At 35.4% G+C, this 22,056-nt stretch overlaps 1 protein-coding gene across 16 annotated transcripts in view; it reads left to right on the top strand.

Moving 5' to 3' along the window:
- Positions 1-22,056, top strand: part of SYNE1 (spectrin repeat containing nuclear envelope protein 1) — a 322,087-nt gene that overhangs the window by 107,583 nt on the left and 192,448 nt on the right. For all 16 annotated transcript variants that reach the window (XM_074818773.1, XM_074818787.1, XM_074818786.1 and 13 more), the window contains 14 exons: positions 1,326-1,484; positions 3,349-3,513; positions 4,103-4,237; positions 5,129-5,287; positions 5,516-5,724; positions 5,977-6,085; positions 7,375-7,539; positions 9,462-9,629; positions 11,181-11,357; positions 12,692-12,832; positions 13,835-13,995; positions 16,861-17,011; positions 20,310-20,537; positions 21,065-21,163. In XM_074818773.1, coding sequence (XP_074674874.1) covers positions 1,326-1,484; positions 3,349-3,513; positions 4,103-4,237; positions 5,129-5,287; positions 5,516-5,724; positions 5,977-6,085; positions 7,375-7,539; positions 9,462-9,629; positions 11,181-11,357; positions 12,692-12,832; positions 13,835-13,995; positions 16,861-17,011; positions 20,310-20,537; positions 21,065-21,163 — 2,226 coding nt within the window. The remainder of the gene's footprint in view (positions 1-1,325; positions 1,485-3,348; positions 3,514-4,102; positions 4,238-5,128; positions 5,288-5,515; positions 5,725-5,976; positions 6,086-7,374; positions 7,540-9,461; positions 9,630-11,180; positions 11,358-12,691; positions 12,833-13,834; positions 13,996-16,860; positions 17,012-20,309; positions 20,538-21,064; positions 21,164-22,056) is intronic.

Below are 22,056 nucleotides of genomic sequence, written 5' to 3'. Positions count from 1 at the left end.
TCTAGTGGAAATTGAACTGAAGTATCAGAAATATATTGGATTTTTTATTAAGCAGATGAAATAACATGATCTGGAACTTTTCTAGGTTTTCTTGGACAATTATGGAAGCTTCTTAGAAGTCTGGAAGTGGTTTCTTTGAAGTACATTGTAGTAGAACATTAACTTTTCTACCTGACCCATAAACATTTAATTCTGGAGGAATTCAGAGCTACTCAGAACTCATTTGGAAACGTAAATGAAAATATGAGGATCTGGCGTAGGAATTGGCATTTATCCTTGTGTATGTGTAGTATATAGCCTAGAAATAGTCCCTCAAAATTAATGTACACATTTCATTAGAGTTGGATTTGACAGATAATATAATCAAATGGATTTTTTGTGGGAAACTGAAGTCTTTCGAAGCCATTTAGAGTCCCTTTAAAAAAAATTGGAACAAAGAGATTTAATTTCACAGGTGTGTGTATATGTATATATATGAAAATTAGTTCAAGCCTATAATGACTCTGGAGATTGGCCCAAAAATTCAACAAGAAGGGTCTTTTCTTGCAGTGACTTCAAGCTTTGATTGTATTTGGGCAAAAAATTATCTGGTGATCTTGCATCACGCCAGTCCATTTATCTTCCTCAGTAAATCCTCTTTTGTTTATGAACATCAGCTGAGTCATGTGTCCAACCTGTGGGTTAAGGAGCAGCTCATAAGAGAGCTTCTTTCTTCTGCTTCTGAAGGTTAACCTGCCCCAGAACATCACAATAAAAAGACATGTTTCTTCTGCAGTTATTTGCCAACCAAGGAACTGCTGATCAGAGAGTAAACAGAGATTTGTGATGAGGAATACAGTGTTCCTTCAGTAGCAAAAGAATTTCCTCACCACAGGATCTTTTAAACCTCTTTTTCAGCCTGTGCAACTTCATGCATGTTTTCTTTTCTTCTCACTTAACATCCCAGCCTTCTACTGAGAGTTGTCATGCTTATGTCTATTGTTTTCACTGCTGCTTACTTACAATTATACAATATAGACATCCCATAAAATTAAATCACAGAATAATGTATTGGCCTGCATTCTCTAAAACTACCCCAAAAGGCTTGGATACACGTCTCTGTCATTTTTTATAGGTAGCTAGAGGTCTATTTGGGTACAAGACTCTACATAAAAGGAGAAAGTTGTGTGATCTGTGTTATTCCATATAACATTTTGTGTAGTCTGTTGTGGTGGTTTGACCTTGTCCCTTTTGTTCTAATTGTCAAAAAATATCTTCCTGTTATTTTGCCAAACTTTTCTCTCCTTTGTCCCTGGCCAGGGTGGATATATGTTTTTTTCTTTCAGGATCTGGTAGCTTACCAAGAAAACTGCAAGAAAGATTTGTCCCTGATTGAGAGAAATAGTCAGAGTATCCTGCAGTGTGTGGCTTCGAGTGAAGTGTTACAGCATTTCCATCAGTCAACATTTCAGAAGAAAGTTACACAAGTTCAGATTACTTTTCAGGTAATTATGTCATACCTTGGTGCATATCTTTGAAATCTTGTTCATATGCAGCTAATCCATCCTATCATATCTCCATTTCATCACTCCGTAGCTACTGTCATAGAGAGCTCTCCTCTCTGGTGTCAGGTTATTAATTAAGGATTTGTCTATATTAGGTAATAAGTGGTCAGGGGACTGTCGGTCATGTTCTCCATGCAGTTATTCAGAGGTGAGCCTGCCTCAGAGGAACCTGGGATTTAAGGAGAACTTTCACATTCAGGCTTCTTGGCAATGAAGAACCTGAAATCCACCTGTTAGGGCTGCACTGCTTTTTGTTTCTGCTGACTTTGTTATCTTGGCTAATTATTTGCTCCCATATTCCCATACATCCCCTTTCACACAAGGCATGGAAGATGGGAACTTTTGCTGGACTTTGTATTTCCTCAGAAAATGCAGTGGATTGTGAACTTTCTAGTTGCAAATATGTATTAGCATTTTTTAATGTAAAGATGTGAACTGTGGGCTATAATCCCCTTAACTGTAGAGCTCTATGTTGTTATTATTATTGATATTTTCAGGGCTACCCAGCCCCAGTCTAGCCCCTCTCTAGCATGAAATTAGCCATTACCTTGGAGTCAGATCTCCAGATGTTGGGTTCAATTAGATTTGTTTTCAGTAAAGAGCTGTCCATGAGAGGTGGATTTCAAAATTTATGTTGTATTTTGTGGCTTATACTTAAAGACCAGTGGGGTTTGATTTACAATTTAGAAATCAATTATTTAAGTTTAGCTTATAGTAGCAGAAGCGGATGCAGTTGTAGCTTGAGAAAATTTACCATGTTAAGCATTAATTATTCTGTTCCTATAAAGATGGATGATGATTTATCTCTTTTTGTGTTAGAAAATAAACCTATAAAACATGGCATAACCATATAAAATGTGGCATACCTAGAGCTAAAATATTTGTGGATCTGGAAACTGGCATTTTCTCACATAAAGAATACATTCCTATATGATTCTACTTTTTATATACAAATTTTTATCAGGAAAATTTAAAAAGGCTTAGAAAGATGTTTAAGTTGAGAACTATAAATTTGATTAACTCACTGGGTAAAATCATTACAATTCCTTACACTGGGGTGTGTAATCAGTGAGGATGGTAAAGTGTATGGTTAGTAAGCATTGTTGGAATTACCTTGCTGCAACTGAACTGGTGAACTGTACATTTCTCCTGGTAAATTTTGTTACTTGCTTATGGAATCTTAACCACTTGATACTGCAGTGGACTGGGACAGACTACAAAGCAGAATAATGAAGAGCTGTGAGTAAATTTTCAAAACAAGACTATTTCAGAGTAGCAACTAAACCACAAAATTTGCTGTCTTTCATTTAAGCAGCTTTCTACCTGGTTGTTTATCTGACACACTAGTGTGTACAAACTTCCTCCAGGTCAGACAACCTGTAGCATGAAATTGGTTAGATCCATAGGTCAAACCACCTACACATAGAGTCATGTAGGGGGAGGTAGTCTGCTATTAGGAAAAACAGAATGGCAAGCTTTTAGCCATACCAGGTGCTTTACATTTGAAAACAGACTTTAGGAAAGAAACACTAGCCAAATGGCAGAGGCATTCTGAAGGTATCAGAGGCATCTATATTAGATAGCTACCCATTTTTATTCATATGAAGGATGACATTAGCACAAGCCCTAGTATAAGTATTAAAAACTGGGAAAATGGGAACATGGAAGGGAGAAGCACTTGTGAATGGCATATATTTGAAAGAGTGACATCAAGCAAATGCATTTTTTTGTAAGATCATGGTAAAAGAGAACAAATAAAAATCAGTGAGAAACTTCCAGCTCATTTTCTTTGTTTATAACTCAGAATATGGTCAGGAAAGCTGGTGACTGGAGAAAAAACATAGAAGCAAATAGCCGTTTGATGAAGAAATTTGAGGAGTCTAGAGCAGAACTGGAGAAAGTAATACAGATTGCCAATTGTTGCTTAAAAGAAAAAGGAAATCCTGAAGAACTTCTCAGGAAACATAGCGTGAGTAAATTCTTTGACCTTCCTCATGGAAATCTTTGAGTGCATGACACACAAGTGAAAAGTCTACTTAATTTTAAAATTGATGTGGATTTCTTTCACATATAGAAATTATACAGCTCAGGTCAAACTAATGTTTAAGATTGAAAAACAGAAAGGAAAAAATATCACCCCTCTTCTTGATGAATGTAAGCAACCAGAAGGTGAAGAGAGAAGACCCCCTAGAAATTAGAGTTGGTTTTGCCAGTAGAACCATTGAGAGTGAGGACACTATATTTTGCCAGTCCCACGCATCCTCTGGTTTTTTTTTTTTTCAGATTAATACCTGTCTCTCTATTATAACCATTACTTATGCATGTAGCTTTATAATGTATTCTTGTTAAAATATCATCTCAATGTACTGGCTGAGAATAAATTAATTTGCTGGACTTTAAATAGCCAGAAATAGTTCCTTCCTCAGTTCAAACTTCAATTCCTTAATGCAGCAGAAGTAACCTTGAAACTTACAGTGTGTTAGGGAACTTCGAATTGCCAGGTTACCGTATCAATAACCAACTTCATCTTCCCATCTCACTTTCTGCCTTAACTTCAGGAATTCTTTAACCAGTTGGATCAGAGAGTCCTAAATGCCTTTCTGAAAGCATGCGATGAACTTACTGACATCCTCCCAGAACAAGAACAACACAACCTGCAGGAAGCTGTAAGAAAACTCCATAGGCAGTGGAAGGTTAGTGACATTGAATGATGTCTCTGGAAATTGTAGGTCTTAACTTCAGAATGTTTCTGCATGACCTATATGTTGAAAAAAAGTAAAATACATAAGTTGTATTATTTGGCATCCTGTACAATTGGGAAAAATATGTATTTTACAACATTAGATACAGTTCCATTTACAAATACCCTCTTGAAAAAGCCCAGTTAAGTGGTCAAAAGTCAAGAAATGTGAGAAATTAATTATGAAATCTTAATTTCTCCCTCTACATACAGCCATAATGATACCTGTGTTAAGAACATTTCTTGAGAATAGGTGCTAGCTTTTCTTACTTTATGATGATGTTGGTTGATTGCAGTTACTTTCCCAACCTTAATTAAAAAAATCTGTAAGAGATCAGGCTATCAGTTTAAATTGTGTCTTCTGCCAAAGGTTCTAACAACTGAACAAACATTGTTTATAAGCTATGGAATTTTCTGCCTGCTACAGCATGTTGCAGGTCAAAGGTGGAGTGAAGGATGAGAGATTTCTCACTAGCACACAAACAGGAGGAACCTCTGGAATCAGTTGTGAATATACCTTCACTATTATTGTTTGCTTTATTATTTTATACAAGAAATATTTGGTATATCTTGCCAAGAATCAAGATGTCTCTATAATGTGCCTTATACATACATATTCTGGTCCCCAAAAACTTAGGACCTTATGATATGTCTAAGAGATACTGGTAACAGAGTTTTTATTTACTTAAATGAATACAGAGAAATCCCCATCTGTGCATGCATATATATGCTTTATTGTCTATATTATCAGTTTTTAGATAATTTATTTGTAGTATCTTCACACTGAGGTAGTAGGAGTAGTGTTTTATCTCTGTGCTTGTTTACTGCTCCTGTGGGTGTGTAGGATCTTCAAACAGAGGCCCCATATCATTTGATCCACTTGAAGGTTGAAGTACAGAAGAGCAAGTTCCTGGACACAGTGGAGGAGTGCAAAGCTGAACTAGTTCGACAGAACAAGGTGTTATCAAGAGAAGGCAATGAAAAGATGATCAAGGAACACATGGTATGAATTATATGCCACCGCGTGGGCATTTACAGAAATACATTTCAATGTCAAAATAAACAGAAGGTCTGACCAGCTCTTAAGCCACCAAACACTTTGTGCACAACTAAATCAATCCTTGGGACTTTAACAAAGATTTTGATTTGAGTTTAGTATGGTTTATAACAAGAAGATAGATATGCTTTGTGATTTCTGCCAATCTGTATTTTCTGCTTTGTCTCTCATCAGTTGTTCTTCGGTGACAAGGGATCTTATCATCTTTGTGAGAAAAGACTACAACGGATTGAAGAACTGTGCCAAAAACTGCCAGTTTCTGATCCAGTGAGGGCTACATTGGAAAGCAGCCAACGAATCCTGAAAGACCTCAAATCTCAGATAGACAGCACATACGTAAAGTTAACAGAGCGCTCAGACACCTGGAAGAGCTACAAAAACAGGTGTCAGCTTAATTGCTACCTGGGTCTCATAGAGCCTTATGTGTGCTCACTCCTCTGTCATCATAGATCAGTACCATGTAAAAAATGATACGGTGTTATTAGCTATACTTTATATAGTAATTCCACAAAATATAGTGGGATTTGGAGTGGATTTTATAATTTTTGACTTAAATTTAAGAGGTTACTGTTCGGTGGCAGCAATTTTTATGTAACTTTTTTCCTTGCTTTGCATTATGTGATGTTTCATTTCAGATTTTCTGAATTGGCAAATTGGATTTTGTCAACAGAAGGAGAGCTAAAGAAGATAAAGGAAAGTGTTAATGATACTGCCAAATACAAGCAATTTAAAGCATCTGTGGGGGTGAGCCCTTGGTTTATATTCTAACAAAGCTACAGTCATTGCTACTGGGACTCTGGATAAAACTGTATTCTGAAGTAGCGCAACTGTTTTACTATGGAGACCATAGTAGCTCTGTTGATTCCTGGTATTTTTAAAAATATTTCCAGGAGAAACTTCCACATGCAGCATTGTGTGGCAGAAGTTCCTACTTTTAATAATTTAGAGAATGGCAGATCCCTTTACCTGCATATGCAGAATGTCCAAATTATAGAAGTAGATAGAAAAAATAGTTGCTCCTCATCTGGCTGTGTGCACAGTTAAAAATGCTGTGCAAAAAAAGAAAAGCCAAAATTTCTGGACTGTGTGTTTTTGAAGGATCAAGTTACTGTCTTATGTTTAGAGAAAGCTTCTATAACAAAAATTCTCTTATACAATAGGACAACAGGGGAGGCAAAGATATTTTGCCATTCACTTTTGTATTGGTGACTGGTAACAGAAGTGGTAGAATAGTTGAAGACTGAGTTGTTTCGTTAGATTAGCTCTAGGCAATAATTTATTGTGTCACTTGGGACCTAGCTTGACCCTTATTTCTTTATTTCGCAAACGAGGAGCAAAACCAGGAATGTCACATAATGTTAGGAGTTTGTGTGAAAGTCATGAGCAGGTTGTGAGGCTAAACTGTGCAGGGAAACATAATTAAGATGACCTTGATGAAGCAGATAAACTTTTATCCTGATGGGTGCCTCTGCTCCAAAAAGTCTGATTTACGCATGCAGTTTCACTGCTGGCAACTTCTCATCAGCACTTGCACAGAGATATAAATGAACTAGTAGGCAAAAAGAGCGAAAAAAGAGCTACTTAAATAGAAAAAAAATACACAAATCCTTATACCACTTGAAGTTTTATGTCTTTCGGACATAAAGTTTCTGGGACTTGAAACCTTTTGAAACTTGTAAGTTTTATGACTTTGGGAAAGTCAGCATTTAGGATTTAAATTGTAACTAAGAAATTTGGTCAATATGTGGAAATTATACACATGGTATCTACCATCTATCTATCTATCTGTAGATAAAAATGTTAGTTTGTGAGGAAAAAATGTTCCACTACCACTTATTAAAGAACAGTCTAATAAGTAGTAGTGGAGTCTGTGGAGGAAATGCAAAAATCTACCTATTGACTGGAACAGAATCAGATGGGGTATGCAAATAGAAAAATATGTTTACACTACTAATCCTTGAACTGATGCCATGAATGTGACTTATTAATATATTTTGTTTATTTGAAGTAAATATGTTTTGATTCTTCCATAGGAAATTAGGAAGCATATTAACAAGCAAGGAGAAAATCACAGCTGGCTGAAAGCTAGACTTGCTGTTTTGACTGCAGTATGTCCTGATTTGGAGGCCAAAAAGACAGAGGATGAGCTTTGTAATCTTTCCAGGGACTTCAAGGGACTCCTAGATTTACTGGCTGAGGTACAGTATGAGGGACACAAGAACTCTCCATTTACAGTGTCACATGAAATGACATCAATCATGGCTTCACAAGCATAAGTTCCCTGCTGTGCTTTTTTAATTAAACTGCAAGCACTCAACAATGAAAAACTCATTTGTACTCCCTGGGTAGTAAAGCCTTGAAAGTAGCCGACAAAAAATACTAACATTATTATAATGGATCTTTTCCCGTTGCAGGATTGGAAGGCATCATAGTAAATGTTTCTGGAATCAAAATGTTAGTCTCTTTAGAGGCAAAAAGATCATTTTCTGAAATCAGCTCATAGTGAATATTGGCAAAACCATGATGTACATCAACTAATGTACATACAATTGGACTTTAATCTTCATTTATTAATCTTTTATGCTGAAATACTAAAGGATCTACTGTGAGGTAGTTTCATGTCGTTAAGGATGTCTATCACGCCCTGAATTTGCAGGAAAAGGTTGCAGTTCGCTGAGGTCTGAATGATAGTGAGATACTGTAACTGCTGAAATCATGGGAAGTTTCTAACTGATAATAAGCAAAATCTCTTAGAATCCACTGAACCCTTGAGTTCTGTGAGGTCTCAGTGAACTTACTGCTTCACAGTTTTCACAGTAAAAAGAAAGATCAGGAGAAACTTAGAACACCTTATACTTAGAAGGTGGAACATATCTATTTGAAAAAAAAGGTCAGGATAGAGAAAGTTCAGACCAAATTCCATTGTTAATGTTCTTGTGGAGGCCTTGTAGGCATTGCAAATGTATAAATGTTCCATGTATTTATTGAAACTTCTCTAAACTTCCGTGGTGTGAAAACTGTGTTTGGAAAGTTGGGGCAACCAATGTTCTGATTTCCAAGTGATTGCAAAAAATATAAGATACTTTTTTTTTTGGTGTTAAAGTACTTCTGCTTTTTGTTTCCTCTAAAACTCAGAACTGAGGGAACCACAAGTTCATGAAGTTAAAAAAGAAAATAAGAGCTAGAATCTAAACTTGTTTTGAATCTAAAATCATAATCTAAATGGGACTTTATACTATAGTTAAGAGACTGATGATTCTTAAAAGTCTGACTACTCTTTACAGCTATGGCTTCCTAATGAGACTGTTTAGACAAGGACTCATACTGGGTATTTCCAGAGTTCGGAAATGTTTTTTGGAGAGTAAAGACTAAATATTTATATAACAAGAAAGAGAATGGCTTGAAGCTCAGTGACACTCCGAAGTCTAGACTGGACTAGAAAGAAAGAAAGGGAGGAAGAAAAGAAAGGAATTTCTTTAGTTCTAGAATACTTTATGATTAAAACCTTAAAACACAGGAACTGTCTGAGGAACAGAGCCTATACTGAGAATCAGATAAAAGCAGTCAGCTGAATCATGTAAAGAAGGAAGAACCTGTTGATATGTTGAATAGATATATCTTTTTCTTTATAAAATTCTTCAAACTGACACTGGATATTGCACCACATGCATATTGTAGTCCATAAAACCAGAGTAACAGGGCATTTTCATACATTTGTGATTCACCAGGGCATTGCTCTAGAAGGTCCAAAAGGTAGCAATATTTTTTTAGTGAGTTGACTATCGCAGGTGTTTTGGAATCTGGGTCAGCTTGCAAGAATGAGGACAGCATGTATTTTTGAAGTGATCAACAACAAGTGGCTGTCACAAACAGCTATTTGCCATATGGCAATGTAATAGGGAGTATATCTAAACAAGACAAAGGTCTCCTGGTCACATTTTAAGTCAACAGTCACTCTTTCAGTGTAAAGTTAAAGGTGTCAAGAATGCTGTAGACAAAAATTGTTTGAATTTAGACAATTTACTCTATTTTTTGAAAAAAATATTCCAAATATAAATGTGTCCTTGAAATATAGATATGCCTTTCAACATGAAATGCTTCAAGTTATTTGTAATTGTAGGTTGAAAAGAATTTAGGCACTGTTGGAGACTGTGTCCAGTACAAGGAAGAAGTTAAAAGTGCAATTGAAGAGTTAATCAACAACTCTAAAGAAGCCCAAGCAGAGGCTGAAAAGATCCTGAATACAGAAAGTTTGTTACAAGCTCAGCAGCTACTACTTCATCATCAGGTAGGGCAATTACTCATGTCCATATGCAATTTTTTGTTTAAGGTAGAATTTATGTAAATATGAAATTTTGTTGTGTCCATTAACATAACTCTTTATAGTTAAACTTCAAAGAGTTATAAATGAAACAGCCTCATATGTCCTAGTATTGATTTCTTATAATGAAAAAAGTACTCAGTATTTTTTAAATGTTAATGCCCAAAGATATGCTTGTTTTTCTTTTATTGAATATCCTTTTATTTCACCTGGTTTTTTTGGGCACAGAACACCTGAAAAACAAGCTTCATTTGCTTGAAATTTTGGGTGAGTGTACTCTGCAAATATGTAGTCTCTCTTTTTTTACCTTTTTTAAAGTTTGCGTGTCAGATTTGATCATGGTAAATTGGGCCCAATCCTGGGTTTGGAAATGTCTTGACTTCAGCAGTGTTGATGTAGCCCCAACTCAATGCTGGAGGGGAGGTGTACCCCTAGACTCATCTCCTCCTCTAGGTAGCTACTACAGTGACAGGTGGGCCTCCATTCTGTAGGAGTAGAACAGGAGGCTTTTTATGCACAGTTAATAAATCAAATCGTCTACAGACTACAGTAATAATATGGGTTCCATACAGCAAGAATCATGGGTTTTAAGGCCAGATATGGGAAATTAACTCTGAGGCCTGCTCAAAGCTAGTAAGAATAAGAATAATTTTCTGTCAATGTTTGGGCATTATATAAGTGTTTTAAATTAACACCTGTTTCTGTAAGGTCAGACATGTCTTCCTGTCTGACCAGGCATTACTATGCCTTACCTGTGTCTTAGCTAAACTCTTTGGTGTTTGTAAAAGCTACTGTATGTATTAAGGTTTGTATTTGTTCTTTCAATACACTACATTCCTTATTCATCATAGGAGACGTAGTAGGAATAGTTAACTTCTCCCTGAGTTCTCAGACTTTTCTTCTTTCGATATTGAGTCTGTTAAGGTAAAAATAGAATTTGACAAAGACCTGAAGGTACCCAGAGTAGAATTGAGCAAGGAGATGTGAGCTTACCTAGCAAGGCTGGCAATGGGTCAAGCATGTTAGGAAAGGAGAGGGGAGGTAGTCTTAGGAGTTTCTGATAGTGCTACAAAGCAAAACTCATCAAGGAAATAGTTGTGCAGCTTGGCCCCTACTGCTCTCTAATGAAGGCTGATATATTGCTTTGATCAATCTGAGGCTCCAACCTGTGCCTGAAAGAATGCAGAGCAGACCTGGATACATCCAGGGAGTCATGAGGAATATGTATGTCTGTGGCTACTGCTGCAGTTACTCAATTGTTGTGGCTTCTGCTTTCTGAAATATTGCTTTGGATAAATGGCCATACTGTCACTCTTTCTCTCCCATTTGTATGCCACAAAAGGTGTATACACATTTTAAAACCCAAGGCATTGGGTTTTAAAGAATACTTGCCGCGGTTTATCCCTTTGTCTGTTACTCTCATTGCATACCCCTGCAAAAGCAGAAGGTGGTTTCATTGTGCCGGTTTCCCAACATAGCTAAAAAGTCTAATCATTCCCGTTGGATGAATCCTTTTAGCAAAGGACAAGAAGACTCCGTGCAAAGAGGCAAGATGTGCAACAGCAGATTTCCCAAGCTAAACAGTTGCAGGTTGAAGGTGGACTGCCCAGCACAATGCAAGAGGATTTACTAAAGTTGGAAGGAACACTGGAAAACATGCAGCAGACTATGGAGAAACGTGAAGAGCAACTGCAGGTGTGTCCTTTGTAGAAATGAAAAGTAGAAATAAAACCCCCATATTTTCTTCTTTTTTTTTTTTTTAACTTAGTAAAAAAATGACTTTTTTAATGTAAAATGTCTGAGCTCACTTTCTCACCTCTGAATCTTGATCCTTGGGGTTTTCATGATCAGTACCTCTGTGAAACTTCTTGAAGCTGCTGGATACCTCTTAATTAATAAAGACAAAACATTTTGTTTGGAAATGTTTAAAAGTTCCAACTATTCTGTCATAATAGATATTTTAAATTATTTATCTGTGAATTAACTTTTTAGATGGGCTGTCTCCCCTGGTCACTAAAGATGACATTGCCCTGTAAGTGAGAGTCCTGAATCTGGATATTAGATTAATAACACCTAATGTTGTGCAAATATAATCCTCATAACTACTGTGTGAAATACATGCTGTCATCCTAAATTTAAAGAAGGAAGAAAAAAGTCACAGAGAAATCAAAAGGATTGCTCCAGGTTATATAACTAATCACTGACTGAACTGGGATTAGAATTTATAGCTTCTTGCACCTATATCTGAGTTGTCCTTTACATTTCTCTAAGCAGAGTGGTAATCCAGCTCCTCCATGCAAATGTTTAAAGTCATCAAAACTATGTCCCATGATAAAACACAGAATGAAAAACATGATTGATAGAACTCAAATAACTTCTTAATGTAAATAATTTATTACTTAAACCAATTTTTTTTCCAAGGAATCCCATATATAAAATCTTAACTTGGGCTTTGCTTTACTTCAGAATCAAGAAATTATTTGTTTATGCTGTCATAATTCTTGTGACTGGTAATTAAATGCTGTATGCTAATAAAAATTCTACATTATCAGAAAAGAACAAATAGATTCCTATGTGTGAGTTTCCTATGAGTAGGGATTTTCTTGTACCATTTTACTGTAATTTATTTCAACAGAGAACTTGAAAATCCTTTTAGATATTGTTAACTACCTGTCACGATAAGCATAAGCATCTGCATTTATTACTTCAGACTTCTTATAGGACATTAAAATATTTTAATATTTATTTAAATTTTAATATTTATTTAAATATTGCTGACACCTTAGAGAACAGTGCTTTTTTGCAGAGTGCAGTATGAATCAGTGAAAAATCAAGGGAAAACTTTTATGGGGTTCAGAACAGTTTCATCTGTAGAGTAGATGGCATTTCAGGAATAATTGTTTTATTTTATGTCAGGTCTTTCTCTTTTTTCCTTCTTCAGTAAATTACAATAAAACTCTTTTTTTTCTCCCCTTTGATCTTTTTGTCTTTGTGTTCCTGTTTTGGTTTTTGTTTGTTTGTTTTTGTAGGTCACAATAAATAAATGGGAGCAGTTTGAAAGGGACAAAGAAACAGTAGTAAAATACCTCAATCAAGCCAGCTCTGCACTTGAACGTATCTTAAACTTTAGCAGTTTAGAGAGCCTCTCTTCAGAACTGGATCAGACAAAGGTATTCACTGTCTGAAATACAGGAACTGAGATATCTTTCTGCCTTGCTTGTTAACACATAGTGAGCATGGTTTCCTGTCAATGACAATGCAAATTGCGTATACAGATTAAAGACTGCATAAACTGTTTAGAGGTAAAAAGTTATTTTATGAAAAGATCATGAAGAATTACTCAAAATCTGCATCTGAAATGCACATATGGAAGTTAAAATGATTTTGAGGACTTCCCATTTTATGTTCAGTAATCATCTATACTAGTAAGCTAAACGGTGTCAAGGACTGGCGTAACATCAGTAGTGTGCTCTTTGGCAAGGATACATGGACTGTGCCAACTAGCATTCTTTAAGCCCTGAGGAGAAAAAGGAGAGACTTCTACAACATGGACATAACCCATAACATGCCTCTTGCCCTTAGTAACACATAATTATCATACCTCATTTTATTTACTAACACAGAAGTAATCGTAGTGATTGGCTTTCCTAAGTGCCATGCTTTTCACATTGTTTTTACCCTTTGATGAATCTGCTACTAATTATACATATCTTGGTTATGCTCAGCATCCATTGTTCTAGCGTATGGGTTTAGCATTTGTGACAGAAAATAGTTGCTAAACAAAGTGAGATTACAAGCTATGAGATACTGCAAAATCCTCTCTGTAAAGGATAGGATCTAAAGAGTAAATAAAGATGCATATAATCCTCCACAACTCACAAATAAATTTCTTGAAGAGCTATAGAACAAATTTTGATTGGTTGAGTTAAAAACTTTTGGACATATAATTTCCCTTGCTAAATTTTATTCAAGCTAGGTTGCTGAAATGAACGTTTCTTAAATGCAATATGAAAATAACTGTCTTCAGAGATTGTTTTTACGTATTTACACATTCAAAATATACATGTAGGACACAGATACTTTTTCCAACCAGAAACTTTGAGGAAAAATACTTTTTGTGTAAATACATGAAGCTGCTTATAGTTGTATTAATGTGTCTTGCATCCTTACAGGAACTTTCTAAACAGACTGAAGCAATGGCAGTGCAGGCTGAGAATTTGGTGAAGAATTCTTCTGAGATACAGCTTGGTTCAAAGAACAAGCAGTCCCTTCAGCAACAGGCAAAATCAATCCAAGAACAAGTGAAAAAAGTGGAAGTTACTCTTGAAGAAGAGTATGTTCTTAACAAGTCCTAATATTTATTCTCCACTATAGATTGTACCAGATTTCTAGAATACCTTGTCAGCATTTTGTGTTGTCTCATCAGCTCCGTCATTTACAGCTTGCTGTGGCATAGTAACCAGATTATAGTACCAAATATGTCAAAGAGTGTGTGCAAATAAACAAGATCTTTTTTAATAATACGTAGTTTATAACACCACTGTTAGTTACGTTTAACCTGTCACTTATCTTTAAGCCCCAGTGTTGTGAAGAAGGGATAATTAAACTCATTCTTGAGGTACTAGACTCTTTTACAAAGAAAAATCTCAGTGGAAGTATGAGAACAGCACATTTACCATATTTGCCTTGGTTTTCGGTATTCTGCTTTCTCCATAGGAATGTCAAGAAGTGCCTTCATCTTAGCTGAATGCCCAGATTTTATTTTATGGGCAGTATCAAAGCTGCTTCTGCTGCTGCAAAAAACAAAGGCATCATTTGCCAAATTTTAAAAATTGAAGGTTCAAACTCCAACAAAATGTTATTAAGTCCTGTAAATATTTGTAGCTTTTAGTATTTGTAAAAATTTCATCCCTTTTCTCAAATGACTCAGTTATTGAACTCAAGTTACTCAACTTCAACTTCACTTGTTGCTATTCTCATTTCATCTATATACACATACATTTATATGTGTATATGAAATTAGTATCTTTGCATATATTAGATCTGATACAAAAGTCATGGATATATGTGCCAATTCTATGTTGTCTTACTGCAATTACTAGAATTTGTAGAATAATTTGCTGTATAAGTTTAAACAGGTACCACCACCTCCATCTGAATATGAGCAAAGGGCAGTGCCCACATTACTGCGTTTTTTTTCCCCTATTGACCATTGTCGTGCTAATGTGATTTTAATTTGGTGTAATTTTCTTCCCAGTGTAAAAGAACAGTTGTAAAGCAAAATAACTAACTTGTGCCGCAGATATAACATTCTGATTATTGATGGTCTAATTTTTTTGCATAATACTTTTTCCAGTATGAAGTGTTACGTGATTTGCAGTCAAATTTTACCATATCTTACTGAATACTTTATACATAATTTTCTCCAATATTAGAGAGGAAAGTAGTGTGATTTTTCAATTCAAGAAATTCATCCTTTCAACAATTACTATTCACTTTTTTAATAATGTAATCTATTTTTAAATGAAAGCCATCACTGGTATCCCCTTTCAATGTAAATATGAAATAGGTTTTAGTTGAATGTATGGATTATACAGAATGTCTGTGGTACTGTGACAGATAATAAAAAACCAAATCCCTTCTGCAAAACATGCAAATATATACAACACTGTAGTGAATCTACAGAACATATAATCAGTGTGTAAGGGTTATGTTATAACTCACATCATCAATAAAAATCTTGGCCGAGTAACTTAAAGTGAAGGTACTCCAAATGCATATGGTACATACTATGCCAATGAACAGGAAAGGGAAAGAAAAGTTTGAGCAGCTCTCCACAGACATCTACAGAGCAAACTTAGCACATCTGTTTTCCCAGGAGATCACGCATAGATGTACAGTGTGTTTGAGACTATATTCTTTGCAGTCTGTGGCTTTCTTACAACAATAAGGAAGGCAGACAGAAAGGCAAAGGATCTTCAGCTATTGTGCCACTGATTTCCTCCCTTGATTCTGATTTCCAGCTGTATTTCCTTGGGCTGGACTTGATTGAAATATTTTTGCACTTTATTTTCCTACAAATAACGAATTTGAATGCACTCTTATCAGTAAATGGCTGTTGACATTGCTAATATTTTTTTCATTTTGAAAATAAATAAGAAAAAATAAAAGGCCAATTTTTACATTTTACACTACATCTTTTCTTGAAGCTTCCTCTAGCTTTAATGAGGGGGGAAAAAAAGAAATTAAAACAAAAACTTTTTAACATGGAATGGTTTTTAAGACTATATTTAGAAGGAAAATGTATTTTGGAATTTTGTAGTATTCAAACTTTTCTGATGAAATTTTAATATTTTCAGTGAAATAGAAAATGCATGTTTTGCAAGCTGTGTGTAGGGCCTACATTAGAACTGGTTTCTTTACAATGATTTGAAAGGAGCAGAAACTTGTATACTGGAAGTGAATGCTGTTAGGCCTTATAAGGGCCTTAGACTTATTTGTGACAAAAGAAGGGTGCTTTGTTTGCCATCCGAGATATACAAGAATCAGTCATAATCTGTTTCTGTTTAACATACCTATAATGTATGTTTCAAAGAATATAAATCTATTAACTTTGAGGTAGTTGAGTCATATCTGTTGTTGATTCTTTGGCTTGATATGATATCATTGCCTCAGAAAACAAACTTCCTATAAGATGGGGAGATTGCTGTTATACAAAAAACAAGTTTAATAAAGCAGTCAAGCATTGGTGAATATGGATTCATCCACAATACACTGGTTTTAATCATTCTGTTCTAGTGACTAAATTGCTATCATCCTTGCACTCAGTCATCTCAATTTTTGGTTCTCTGATATAATAATAATTCCATATTATTTCATAGAAATCATATTTATGTTACTTTTCCTTTCTCTTCCTGCTATGATGACATTCTTGATGTACAGCTGATGTATGAAGCTGTACTCTGTTTCACTTCTTGGTGTCCCCACTATGGCTTAATATAATTGTTTGACTTTTAGTGGCCAGTCTAAGAGAGAGCCAAGTTTGAATTTAGGCTCACAACTCGGTCCTCTAAACCCAGAAGTTTTTAAAATGACCCTCCTGTAGATTGAATAAGTTACATTTTTATTCTAGCAAGAATATGGACAGCTTCATTATATTAAACTGTTTATTCTCTCTAATTAATTTGGTTAATTTTAGTATTAAAAGCATGGAAATGGTGAAAAACAAGTGGGATCATTTTGGCAATAATTTTGAAGCTCTGTCCATCTGGATAGCTGAACAAGAAAAAGAACTGGAAATTTTGGAAACATCGTCATCTCCTTTGGACATACAGATCAGCCAAATCAAGGTGATTAGTTCTTGTTATGTTTAGCAATAAAAACCCATTTATCTGTCATTTTGCTGGAAGCCAAATGGGAGAACAGGCATTTTACGCATTTCAGAACTACTATGATGTAATGATGGCACACTTTGTACACAAATATACCAAGCAGTAAGGTGTTACATAAACTAAAGGAAAATTCTTAAAGGCTGCCTTCTCTTTTAGTGTTTAGTTTTGTGTGTTTCTTTTGTGTGTATGGTTAAAAACATTTTTTAATTTATACTCTTCTTATTTTTTGAGTAATCTCAACTGGTGTACATAAATATATGGTGTATAAAGATTTTTATTTTAAAATATACATCAGCTAGTGGATGTAGACCTTGGTTTTAATCTTGCAAGCTAAAATTATACCTTGATTTGTGTATCTTTTATGCTGAAATAATAAAGAAACTATTGCTCTTGGTAGCTTGCAAACCTACATACCATTTATTGCTATTATATTTACAGTGTCTTAAATTCTGTATACGTTCCTGTAGATACATAGTGGTTTAGTTTCATATTGCTAACTGAGGTGCATATTGTGTCCAAGCATTGCATTTCAAGGGCTGACTTCATATCCTCCCACAAAAGAAAATGTACCTTCTCCGAAACTGCATGTTTCTAAGGGGGCAGAGTTTTTCAATATGCAGTGCACACTGTCATTGTCTTTATTCTGTGACCTACCTCCTCCTCAGAAAGTACGCAGGTGTACAGCTGCTTGCAGCCATGGACCAGATTAACACTAAGTATTTCCAAAGGATCCCATAAGGCACTTGTCTCATGACAGAAACAGTTTATCAACAGATTTTCCTGTTCTTAATTTGATCACACTTTTACATACACCAAAGAAATAAAATCTCTTGATTTCATCAATGAAAAATAAAACAATGCTTGAATTCTTGCTTCATCACCACAGCAATTCAAAAACAGTTTCCTTCTGAAATAATGTATATGCACTTATTCCATGGCATACATTGTCATGTTGTTGTGCTTTTCAGTAGTTAGTGGATAGGATTCCAGTGTTTAAGACAGAAAATAAGTGCATCAAATTATATTAATATTGCATTACAGTGTGACAGTTCTTGTCTCTCTAAATGGAGCCCACTTAAGCCCTACTAGCCCATTCAAGCCAATTTCCCAGAAAGGCTGTTCCTTGCTATAGATGCAGATAAGCAGCAATTTTTACACTGAATTGCAATTTTCTGAAAATTCCACCATAATTCTTCCTCATGTAAACATCATGACAGAAAGAAAATGGTCAGCAGGTAATGTTTATAAATGTCTGCGTGAACAGACATAAAGGAGAGAAAATCCTCCAGATAAGGCCTAGGGTACATCATTGTAACTCAGATGAACAAATGAGCTTTATGAACTGTGATATGTGAAATGAGTCATCTAACCTCTGATGCGTGGACATAGCTGGAGGTCTTCTTCAACAGTATTGCTTTGTGCCTGATTTTAAAGAATTTGTTATGTTTTGTTGTAAGTTTCCTGATGAGTTACTCTGTGTCACAACGCTAATCAGCGTACTTAGTTCATAATTTCTAGTACAACATATTAATAAGGAATATTGCAACATGAAACAAATGAATAAAAAGTAGTGTGTTTCCTGATATCTTTAGCTGACCAGATAAAAAACCTAGGGTCAGCTGAATGTAATTATCATACATAGTAGTGGTAATATTCTACTTTTGGTGACATTGATTGCAAAACCCCAATGACTTCAGCAGAGCCAGATTTTCACCTACACATTTCTCCCAAATTCCTGGTGGAACAAAATGACAGTTATCACAAGTAGTTACCATTGGTGGCAGACTCAGTGAGAGTTTGAAGGCCTCAATTATCCACCTTCTTTTATGTAACTCAGTGAATTTAACAGAAAAGCGTGGGAGTAAAAAGGCACTGCCTCATTTGTATCTGCTGCATTGTTAGATAATTTCAGCTTCAGGGCTCCAAATCCGGTATTTTTCCTCAGCACCATATTCTCATGCAAAAAAGATATTTTATAATCCAAATTAATTCAGAATATGTTGCATAAAGAGACCCTATAAATGCTTATAGCACCACGTTTTTTTCTGTACCGTCACCCTACTAATTCTAGACTGAATGTTGCAGTAAGCCAGTCCTGAGCTTTATAATGGCAAGAAAGATAGCATATTTTTATCACAATTATAGCAGAAGGTGGGCACTTTCTATGCTTTTGAGAGTGCATTTTCAGGAAAGTTTTTCGTTGATTTCAGATACATACATATCTTAACATTTTTTATCTGAGAATGTTATTGCCTATTTCAGTTTCAAAGACCGCTCTTGGCTCTTTCAGTTCCCTCCCAATGCGTGTTTTTCACTGCTTTTGAGAACGCTATGGACATGCTGCATCAGCAGAAATTAAAAGAATTCTGTTGTGAAAAATATCTTATTTCCAAGTTCACCGATGCTTACTGAATAAATAGCCACTGAATGTGAAACACCATAAGTTTCTGTCTTGGAGGTTGTAGCTTACAGGTTTGTCTCTAATTTGCAATAAAAACAAGTGCAAAATAATAGGAGACAGTTGCTGTCATGCAGCTGATGAAATGTAAAGCCAGTACTAGTTTGTCTTGATGCATTTACTAATTGATGTAGAAAACAGCTGAAAAGTACCAAAGGCCATTATCACCCTTGTTTCATGGTTTCCTATTTATGCTGTAATGTAGTTTTTTGTTTAATCCTCTGCCTGAGGGCACACTCACCCTTTCATATAATTTAATTTATTATACCATAGAATTTTAAATTAGAAAATGAAAACAATCTCTATTGGTTTTCAGATCCTAACATGTTTTATTTTTTAAGTGCTTGAAAACTTATTAAACACAAGTAATCAACTGTTAGGGTTCAGCTCCTTAATGATAGCGTTTTCAGTTATGCAGTTACTTTTTTTCATCTTGTATTTATTTTCAATCTTTAAGAGAATTGTGTATTAATTTGCTATGAAGTAAGAGATGCTAAAATATGAACCATCTTGTCTGCTTATGAAAATATGCACCTCAGTCAATTCTAATTGCTCTTCATAGACACTGTTTTTTAGGGCAGGCTGGTATTTGAACCTTTTCCAGTGCTAATTTCAAGAGGAAAAAGTGAATTTACAGGGCATATTATAGACTTTTGTAATCAGTTATTTCAAGTGGTCAGTGAACTGTCCTCTTATAATGAAGAATATTAGTAGCTCAGGTAAAAGAAGGAAGAAAATATTATTCTGACAATTAAAAACCTATTATGCTGCCTTATTTACTATTACTTTACATTTTAGGTTATTAATAAAGAAATAGATGGTAAAATAACTGGAATCTCCAAACTAGAAGAGGAAGCCGAGTCTTTTTCCCAGTTTGTTACCTCTGGAGAATGTGCACATATGAAAGCCAAACTGACTCAGGTCAAAAGGTATTGGGAAGAGCTAAGAGATCACGCACAGAGACTGGAAGGAACAATCACAGGGAATGCATCAGCACAGCAGAAATATGAAGAAAGTCTTAAACAGGTAGACAACGCAAAATATAATGGATTGTTTGCAGCAGTTTATAGAATTACTCTTTATTTTTCCAAAACTGAATATAAAATGTATATTATAGTAGCATGGACTAGAATATATGAGTAGATTTGTAAGGTAATTTCAAGACCTCTATACATAAATTTGTGCTTTGAATGACTTAAAAGGCAGGTTCAAGGAAGACACTAAACCATACATACTCAAAAAATTATGTTGTCTTTTAGAAAACCTAAGTGATTCTCCTGGATATTACACTATTAAACCACATCCATACTTCTTATAAACACTTAAACTTCAATCTCAGGTTGTTAGTAGTTCGTAAAGAAAATAATTATCATTGCCCCAGTCACAAGAAGCTGAGCACAGTTAGCATCTTTTAACTTCAAAAGAAACTCAACACTACAAAACCTTAGGATATAATATTCTTTTAGCACTAAATATTTAAAAGGTGCTATTTAAAGCATCATTTATGTATTTCCTGCTGGTTTTAGACTCTCTGGTTTGCCTTTTTTTCATAGGTGCAGCAGGCAGTGTCTGAATTTGAAGCTAAGCTAGCTGAGCCTCCCACATCGTGTTCTTCATCCTCAGCAACATACGCAGCCCTTCAGGATTGCACGGTGAGTATGTGGCTAGTGATCCCTGCCACTGAGTCCAGGGGAACAGTGCCACACTGACCTCCTCACAGAAATGCCAGTCACCTCCAGACCAGGGGCTGCCTGATGCCAACACAGCCCAGGGTGGAGGCAGGAGGAGGCAATGACTGCCTGTCGGGGTGAGCAGCCCCAGGGAAGGCTTAAGCGGGCTTCCTCAGCTATTTCTTCTCACCATTTCAGACAGGCTTGGAGAGTTTTTCCCCCACTCTAGAGAAAGAAGACCCTAAAAGTATCAATTAATCCTTCAGGTTCTGGTCTTTAATTTTATGCATCTAAATCATTATGAAAAATAGAAGATAAGAAACATATCTGTTAGACATTTTTCCTTGAAGATTTTCAAGAAACTTGGCTCTTGGTATAGAGAAATCTGTGACTTAAAAAAAAATAATCTCATTGGAAGTAGTTTTTCTTGGACAATGCAGAGACTGAACAAAGTTTCAACTAACAAACTTTTATCTGTGATGCCAGAAATCCATGGGTGTTTGGACATTTGGTGCAGTCCATTACGAAAGGAAAACAAACATTGGATTGGTATTCAAACTACAAAAAATCCCAAACCTCGGGGAATTTGTTGTAGCATTTTTGTCTGTGTCTATAAGTTTGTGATGTGTTCTTCCCACAACAGTCATTATCTTTCTTTCTAGGAAAATATTGTGAAAACTTTTAGTCATGTGGTTCTTGCAGTAAAATACGTACCATTTATTCTGAACTTAGTGGTAACTACTTGCAAAGGCTGTATGCAAGGAAGACCTGTCTTGTCTGCTTCAAAAAAGCTTGATACTTGTTGAGGAAAAATATTTTGCATATCAAGAATTTATTCAGACAGCACATGTGATTATGATTGTTATTGGCTTTTA

The sequence above is a fragment of the Strix aluco genome, chromosome 3, assembly GCF_031877795.1.
Source record: "Strix aluco isolate bStrAlu1 chromosome 3, bStrAlu1.hap1, whole genome shotgun sequence".
NCBI classification, from domain to species: Eukaryota; Metazoa; Chordata; class Aves; order Strigiformes; family Strigidae; genus Strix; species Strix aluco.
This window is presented reverse-complemented; position numbering and strand designations above follow the sequence as displayed.